Here is an 8,987-nt window from a genome sequence, read left to right on the forward strand (position 1 = left end):
CGGCCGGGAGCGTCGGGCCGAGCCGGAGCCGGGAAGCAGTCGGGCCAGAGCAGAGAGGGTTGGGCCTGGCCCAGCTCGGCCCGTCCGTTTTTCCGAGCCCAGCCCGGTCACGGGGGCGGCCGGAGGACGGATGCGCCGCGCAGCGCAGCCCTGTCCTGTCCCGTCCCGTCCCGTCCAGGCCCCACAAAAGCGTCCTTGTGCTGGTCCCGTAATTGCTAATCATCAATCACCATTAATAACAGCTGATGAGGCGGGAGGGGGAGGCGCCTTCCCAGGGGCCGGCCGCGCCAGGGGAGCGGGGAGCCCTGCCCCGCCGGAGCGGACGCTGAAGGAGGAACTCGACCGTGATGTGCGGAAGATGGATGAGAGCAGAGGGCGACACCCCCGCCCGCCTCTCCTCCCCTCCCCTCCCCTCGCGGCCCGGCCCGGCCCCCCCGCGGCGGGGCGGGCGGGCGGGCGGCTCCGAGCGCGCCTCCACTCCGCCGCGGCGAGCCAGCGAGCGGGCGGCAGCTCTCGCCGGGCGCCGGAGCCCACGGGAGGCGGCGGCGGGCGCGGGCCGGGGCCGGGGCCGCGGCGGCGGCCGCGGCGGCGGCGGCGCGGCGAGTTGGCGGCGGCCCGAGCTCGCCGGAAAGTTGGTGCCGGTTAAGCCGGCGGTGCCCGCTCGCCATGCAGAGACCCAGCGGCCAGGGGACCGCCTTCTCCATCGACTCACTCATCGGGACGCCGCCGCCGCGCTCTGGGCACCTGCTCTACACCGGCTATCCCATGTTCATGCCATACCGGCCGCTGGTGCTGCCGCAGGCGCTGTCCCACGCGCCCCTGCAGTCGGGGCTGCCGCCGCTGGCACCGCTGGCTTCCTTCGCCGGTCGCCTCACCAACACCTTCTGCGCCAGCCTGGGCCAAGCGGTGCCCTCCATGGTGGCGCTCACCACGGCGCTGCCCAGCTTCTCCGAGCCCCCCGACGGCTTCTACCCGCCTCAGGAACTGCCCCCGCCGCGCACCAACCCCGACGCCGGCTGCCGGCGGGGCGGCGAGGGCCTGGAGGCGGAGGACCTGCCCTCGGGGCGCGACAAGGGGCCTCCCGAGCCCCCGCTGCACTTCCCGGATCCCTTCCCTGGCCTGGCAGGTAAGAACGGCGCGCTGGGCACAACTCCCCCGCGGCGAGCGTCGGCCGTCTCACCCTGGGGCTCCGCAGCTAGCGCCGCCCGCCCGGCCCCGTCCGGGCTCTGCCCGCGGCCCGGGCGGGGGATGCGGGCAGGCGGCGCCGTGGGCCGCGGAGCTCCGCGGAACTGGAGACCGCAGTAGGGTGAGGCGAGGCCGTGCCAGCGGGCGGGGGCGATCTGCCCGCGACTGCACTCGCGGGCTGCCCCGTCGGGCCGAGCCGAAGAGACCGGGGCGGTTCCTCTCGGTTCCGCACCATCTCTGCTGCTTCGCAGCGTCCGCAACTTTTACCAGTGTGGGACGAACTCCGCCTGCCGTGTCTGACCCCGACTGCGGAGCGGGAAAGCCGCGAAGCCGCCGGCCGGCGCCGGGGCCGGCGCGGCGGCGCGGGGTCCCGGAGCGCGGCGGTGGCCCCGGCCAGGTGGTGCGGAGCTCTCCGAGGTCCTGGCACCCGGCCCGAGACCAGCGAGCTGAGACGGAGCGGCTGCCCCGCCGATCCAGGTCCGCCAGACTCCGCGCAGCCTCGGCGCCGGCCGCGCCATGTCCCGGTCCCGCCCCAGTCCCGCCCCGGTCCCAGTCCCGGTCGAGCGGCGCGGGGCTGCGTCCTGTCCACGGCAGGATGTCGTATGCCGGCGGCCAGCGGGGCAGGGAGCCCCTGGCGCTGGCGGGACCCACCGGGACCCCGCTCGACCATAGCCCGCCGCGGCCCCGGGTCCCTCTCCCGTCCGGCAGCGTCGCGCTGCGGCCGCGGGGTGCGGGGCTCCCCGCCCCGCCGGGACGGGGGAGAAGGGGGACGCGAGACAACTCCCGTATCCCGGCGGCGGCCCCGCTCCCTCCCCGGCACAGTCCGCCCGCGGCCGTGAGAGCCGCGGGGACTCGGCCGCTGTGCTGGACCCGACGGCTCGGGCAGGCGGCGGCTCGGCTCCGGGGACCCCGCTCGGGGCTGCTCCCGCCACCGGGGCGGAGCTGTCGCCTTTGTGAGCTTCAGCCGCTCCCCCGAGTGTGCAGACATCAGACCCAGTGACCTGTTGCTCTTTATTTCTCAGCCCGCTCCAGCTCTTACTCTCTTCTGCAGCCGCAGACTTGGGGCTCCTTTTTGCGAGGATACTGATACAAACCGACTGCTGGCTCTCTCTGACACAGCCTGTCCAGAGAGCTGCCTCCTTGATCACCCCGAGACCCATCTTTCTCTCACGGGCTTCCTAGCACGAATCTGTGCTGAGAAGTTCCTACTGCTTCTTGCAGTGCTTGGTTGTTTGTTCTCCAAGCTCCCATTAGTGTCTCCACACACCTCCTGCACCAGACAGCTGCAGTCTTTTCCCTACCCTGCCTTTTCTTTCCTCAGCAGGCTGTTACCTCTGCTCAAGCACCCCGTGAACCTAGTCCTTTAGCAGGACAACCAGGGCTTTTTGCATCCCCACTGTTTTTGTGGTTACTAAAGCTTCAGTGCTCCTGCGGTGATCCCAGGCCATTGTGCTGAGCTGAAAGCAGAAGACAGTCTGAATTCTGCCGTGAGAATCTCCTCAGAGACAGAACTGCCCCAGCCCAAATTTGCTGGACCTACAGTGGGTTCACACGGCATCTCCCCAGCTGACAGGGAAACAAACTGTGCTGTGCTTGATCTCCCTCTGCGGCTCCTCTGTGGCTAAGCCCAAAACATTCTCACCTCCTGTGGGACCCGGATGAGCTGTTCTGGGAAATGGTTATTTCTGATGTTGAGAACTATCCTTTCTAGGGCTTGCCCTGTTATAACTGGCTCATAAGATGGAAGGAAATTTGTCCTGCTACCATTGTTCACTCTCTGTTGCCTATTAGCTGTCTTTCAGCACTATGCTTGCTCTGGAGCCTGTGGTGCATGAATGATACTTGCATTCCTGCACAAGCATGTGCCCATACAGACCTCACTGCATGGGATGCTCTGCCCAGGTCCAAGAGGATTTGTTAGGCCAAATGTGCCCACCTTCTGCCTTACCTAACTCTTCCCCTGAGTGTACTTGCCAAGGCTGCTGGAGATGAACATTAGGGTTTGTTTTACCAAACATCCTCATTTTTCACTTGAAGTGGTTTCTGTGGGCTTGCTCCACAATCAAGGAAGTCAGAGAAAGATGATTCATGCCAAAAAGAGACATCTAAAACCATTTATAATACTGTTTGACCTAGTGTCCTATCTGTGACACTGACCCAAAGCAGATGTCCAGGAAAGACCACTGGAGTGGTCCACCAGAGTCCACCAGAAAGGAGACAAACTCATCCTGGGGCCAGGTGTTCCACAGATCTCTAATCTGTAGAAGACTCATGTGAAGAAGAACTGCCTCCTTCTGTCTGCCTTGCTGACATCAAGTGTAATTACTATTTGTCTCCCTGGGCTCCATTATCATCTCATACAGATGTCCATGGAGGCAGGATCATTCCAAATGATTTACTGGATCAGCCAAAGGAGCCATGTTCTATTGTAGGTGCTCTCTCTGCAACTAAAATATTTGAAACCTGCTTCTGGCTGTTGACACACTTCTTGAGAGAGGAAAGGTACGGAGAGAAACTAAGATGCAGAAAAGCCTGGAGGCTAGTTTGTTTCCGGAACTACAACAAAGTGTATGACATCTAGGATAAAGCCACTCAATGCTCCAGCCCTCCACTCCTCTCCTGAGACCGTTTTGTTCCTGAGCTACAGAGGTCTCCACTGAGCCCCAGATAGCGGGCCCAGACTCTTTCTTGGATGGACATAGAAACTACACGTTCAATCAAGAGGAGGATGGAGAAGTTTTGTGTTGTTTCTCATGAATATGTCAAAGAGCACTTGTGCGTTTATCAGCACTGGGCTCTGCTGGCTGTCATGACACTTGTTCTTGATCTGGGTCCTGCTGATTCTGCTCTATCTTTACTTGAATAACTTTGTTATCTATGATACTCATCCTTCTCTGCTCACTATACTTACCTGCAATAAGACCATCAAACAGCTAGGACTTTGTGAAGAGCAAAGTGGTGTGTCAGTCCTATTCTTCACATGTTGCCCTCTGTTGATATTTCAATTTCACAATTCTTTGCTTCATGATAAATACTTTGTTTCTTGTCAAGGACTTTTGAAAGCTTCGGCAAACCCTCCCACCAGGCCGGGTTCCATTACTGCTTCCATTACTTCCTTGATGAAGAAATACCAGGAGATTAACAGACTAAAATACCAATTTTCTTTGTAAAAACCTCTATTTTAGACTCTATCATTAGGTTCCTTTCAAACCCACCCCCTTTATAAGATACAAATGGCAGGCAAGTTAATCTGCTAGAGACTGTTTAAAATTTGTGATCTGATTAAGACAAGTATATCCACAGATAGTATATGCTTTATGAGGTGACATGTTACAGTTGGTAGCTCAGGCTCCTTCAGGTCTCGGGGCGGGGGGGAGGGGGAGAGATGGGGGCATGGACTAGATCTATGAGAGCAAATTTCCAGATCAGCACTGTCTGAGAGTGTTGCTGCTGGGATGTCCTCCTCTCTCCCTAGGGAAGAGCAGATTCAAGGAAGGGCCCATGAGCAGTCTTGGTGAAGATATGAACGTTGTCATAAGAGCTCTTCTATCCTGTCAAGGCCTTGTGCTCCCTGGACAGAGGTGGTACACAGAAATGAAAGCTCTGCTGTCCTTGGGTAGAGTTAGTGCTTGCATGAGACCATTGTCAGCCAAAGGGTTCCCTGATGCCTGTTGCTACTTCCTCAGCAGCATAAGCCCAAATTCTCTGTGTATATGGGAGATCTCTGCCTCCTCTCAGACCTCTTTCAAGGGCCCCCAGGAAGAAAGGGGAACTGTCTGTTCTTCTGCAGCAGAATGGTGGAGGTGTTTCTTTCTGCTGTATAAAATAGGAAGAGCTGGCACATAAGTCCATGTCTCAGAAGTCACCCACCCACTCTCCAGAAGTGCATACCTGCTGCAGGACCAGCAAGGGATGGGGGAGATCTGTGATGACCAGGCTCCTAAGAATGACTCCTAGGAATAAGCAATTACATGCCATTGCTGTTTGTGTGTTTTCAGCCCTGCATCCTCAGTAAACTGAGAGCTACCCTGCTTTCTCTTCTGAGCAGAAGTGAGCCGGCTGGAGCTGCAGTGGCCCAGGATGCAGTTTTCAGTCACTGGACACTGTTTAGAGGCTTGGAGAATTGCTGTTGGCCTTGTGTATGTAGGGTTGTATTGAAGCCGGCAGTGCTTTAGGACCAGCTCCTACCAGCAGCATTTCCTGTCTGTGGGTCAGACCTGGAGAATTTGGTGGTGTCTTCTAGCCTTAGCATGATGGAGCAGCCATTTCATCAGTTTATGGGTAGGTGAGGGTCCTCCCCTGGCTGTGACGCAGAGCGTCTTCTTGCTTTACCTCCTGTGAGACCTTTGCCAGATCCCTTCTGCCAAGAAAGTAACTGGATTCCAGGCCTCCTTCCTCCCACCTCTCTCCCTCCCTGTTTCTCCCTTACTCCGTAGGTGTTTAACCATTTAGAGAACAGTTTGGGATACAAGAGACTGGCAAGCAGAAGATTCATTCCTCTATTTTCTGTAGCCTTGCAGGCAAGATAGCAGAGGTATCTGTTGTGGTCCAAGTGCTGTCTCCTGTCTGAATGGTTTGGGCTGAGGTCCTGTCTCTTAGGTGATGTTGGCAGCCTCTAGCCTGCCCAGCCAGTTTGCCCATCTGTGCAGATTGTGCAGGAAGCTAAGCCTTGAGCATCAGCTGCTGGAGCACATTGTTCCCAGGCTGTACAGCTCTGCTGTAGTGTAGGCTGGGGTTAGGGAGAGCTGGCTGGCAGCAGAACACCCCATCTCCTATAGAGACCTGCAAAGAGGGTTTGCTGGGCTGACACAGAGTCAGGCTGCTATTTCTAGGCAAGTCCTTTAGCTTCTCTTGGCTGGATGAGCAGTAGTAAATGGTCTAATACAGTGGGATGGGTCAGAGGGAGGGTTGAGTTGAGAAGCAAGCTCTTGGGAAGTGGAGGTTGGGGCATGCCCTGGAAAAACAGAGGTGTGCTCTGCTGGGATGGGGCAGTGATGCTGCTGCAGCTCAGCTGCAGGATGGGGGCCATGGCAGGTGCTGGGGTGGTTCATACCCTCCAGGTTATGTGGATGTGCTGAGTTTGCGGGTGGTGCACTGCAGAGCTGGCCAGGCTGCAGGGAGTGTGGGGTAGACCGTGCTGGGTCTGGGACAGCAGCACCACCACTTCTGCCCCACGCTGCCAATGTTCCTTGTGCACAGTGCCCACGGCAGGGCCTTTTGCAAGCTTGGGGCTGGGAAGCTGCTTCTCCTGTGGGAGTAAATATGGCTGGGCGGTGCAGGACGTCCTGGGGCTGCGGGGAGACCTCTTTGAGCAGGGATCCGGCAGGGTCCAGCCGCTGCCTCGGCTCGGCCCGCCGTGGGGAGAGCTGCAGCCTCCTGCGAGTGCCTGCGGCCATGGGGAGGGGCCGGGGGGGGGGGAGGCGCTGTGGCCCCCCCCCCCCCGCCCCCTGGCCCCCGCCGGCTCGGTCATGCCGTCCCCGCATCCCGCGGCGCTCCACCGGCTCCACGGTGCAAGGACCCCACAGGCGGGGGGAGTCGGGGTGCCGGGCAGCGCCGGCGGGCGCTGATGCTCTGTGCCCTGCAGATGGGAAGGCATACAGCTCGGACGAGGAGAAGCTGGAAGTGAAGTCGGCGGCAACGCCGTGCAGCGAGCGGGAGGAGGAGAGCTCGGCGGGCGACAGCGAGGACGAGCCCTTCCTGGACGGGGCGGCCGCCGGCGCCCTGGGCGCCAAGGGCAAGGGCAAGGGCGGCCCCGCAGCGGAGCAAGCCCCACCAGGCTCCGGGGCCGGCAAAAGCCGGCGGCGGCGCACAGCCTTCACGAGCGAGCAGCTGCTGGAGCTGGAGAAGGAGTTTCACTGCAAGAAGTACCTGAGCCTCACGGAGCGCTCCCAGATCGCGCACGCCCTGAAGCTCAGCGAGGTGCAGGTGAAGATCTGGTTCCAGAACCGCCGCGCCAAGTGGAAACGCATCAAGGCGGGCAACGTGAGCAACCGCTCGGGAGAACCCGTCCGCAACCCCAAAATCGTGGTGCCCATCCCGGTGCACGTCAACCGCTTCGCCGTGCGCAGCCAGCACCAGCAGATCGAGCAGGGCGCCCGGCCCTGAGCGCCGTCGGGGCTCATGGACCCTGCGGGCGGGCGGGCCGCCGGCCCCGGCAGCGGGAAGAGGCCGGCGCGGCGAGGGGCGTGGCCGGGCACCCGCGGCGGCCGCGCTCACTCCTCTGTACATGTCCTTTATTTATTCCGTGTAAAGTCTGTACATACGGCAGTGTGTCCGTCTGTCCGTGCCACGGGGAGCGCGGGCCGCCGGCAGCCCCGGGCCGGGCGGGGCCGGGCGCCCGGGCCCCGCTGTCCGCACGTGCCCGCGCCCGTCAGTGTATAGCTGTGATTTCAATAAATTATTTTCTATGGAGCGAGGCGAGGATCTTCCCTAGTGCCGCTAGCCTGGGCCGACTGCAGGGACGCGGCAGCCGCAGCCTGCAGCGCCCTGCGGCCTCCGGGGCAGCGCGGCACCGTCACCGGAGCGGTGGGGCGCGACCCAAGGGGCGGCCGCAGAGGCCGGGGGTGCGCGGCGAAAGGAACCCGGGCTCGGCCGTCCCTCACCGGGGCCGAGGCCGACTCCGACGCCGGCGGTCCTGAGCGGCCCTGCGGAAAGCAGCGATGGCTCTGTGGGCTCCACTGGCGCCAGGCCGATGCCGGTGCTGAGGGAGGGGAGGGGCAGGAACTGAGACTCGGGAGGGGCTGGAGAACGGCGGCGGCGGCGCCGGGGCGGGGAACACCCCTGGGCCGGGCCGGGGCCGCCCGTCGCCGCCCCAGGAGCCTCTGCCGGCATCAGCCTGCCCGGAGGCGGCAGCACCTCCCCGAGACGGGGTGAACGTGTGCCTCTGTACCTCCCACTCCCAGGACAGCCGGTGTTTCCCATCCTACTCGGCCTGCAGACGAGGTTAGTCCCATAAAGATCAGTTCTCCATGATGGCAGCCCAACCCTACACATCCCTCTGGCCTTGTGCCAGCCATATGGTGAGGAGTAGCCCCCAGGCCCCTGCCCAACCCAGCAGGATGCCTGCTCTTGAGCTCCTTGCAGAGCACATGCAGCCTTTCCATGCCACCAGTACCTATGTATTCCAGCTCAAAGCCTGCAATGCCCTCCAGCTCTTTGGGGCTGCTTTGACAGCTGAAAGAGACCTGATTTGAAGCCCTTCCTCCTCCCTGTCCCACTAAGCATCCCTCCAACTCATTCGTGCACAGGGAATAAATGGCGATGTCTGCAGCTCGAGCTCCTTGTTGACACTCAGCCTTGGGCTCACCACCCCACGACTGAATGGAGAGGAAGGTAAGCATCTTGCCCCATCTTGGAAACCTCAGGCACCTCATTGATTTGAGGGCAGCAGTGCCAACACTTGCTTCTCGTGGCATAGTGCTGCTAGGGCTTCTGCAGTAGTGAGTAGGGATGGACAGGCATGCCCCAGTCTGTGGCAGTGACTAGGTCTCACGATGTATTCATGCAAATGTTCACAGTCTCTCTAAAGAGAGGCTGTCACATGTGGGCCACCTAGGCTGGAACAGTTTTTCTTGTGAGGCCTATTGCATGACATGCTGTTTCTGAAGCCAAGCAGTATCCCAGATGACTTTGCCCAGTTCCAGAGTGCAATGAGGATTCAATCTTGCACTAGCAAAATTGCATGCAATTGTGGGTCAGCAGTCCAGAGGGCTATGTCATTCCACTGCTAACTGACTGTCCAGCCATGAAAGCCTCTGTTGCTGGTTTTGGGAATACCATCCATCTCAGCCCATGGGGACAAT

At 60.6% G+C, this 8,987-nt stretch overlaps 1 protein-coding gene across 1 annotated transcript; it reads left to right on the forward strand.

Moving 5' to 3' along the window:
• Positions 1–358: 358 nt before the first annotated feature.
• GBX1 (gastrulation brain homeobox 1) lies at positions 359–7,364 on the forward strand. Its single transcript, XM_062568599.1, is given in 6 exon segments — positions 359–402; positions 404–443; positions 445–494; positions 496–578; positions 581–1,126; positions 6,770–7,364. Coding segments are annotated over 6 exon segments (1,284 nt in total). The 3' UTR covers positions 7,291–7,364.
• Positions 7,365–8,987: the final 1,623 nt, after the last annotated feature.

This window comes from Rhea pennata, chromosome 2 (genome assembly GCF_028389875.1).
Source record: "Rhea pennata isolate bPtePen1 chromosome 2, bPtePen1.pri, whole genome shotgun sequence".
NCBI classification, from domain to species: domain Eukaryota; kingdom Metazoa; phylum Chordata; class Aves; order Rheiformes; family Rheidae; genus Rhea; species Rhea pennata.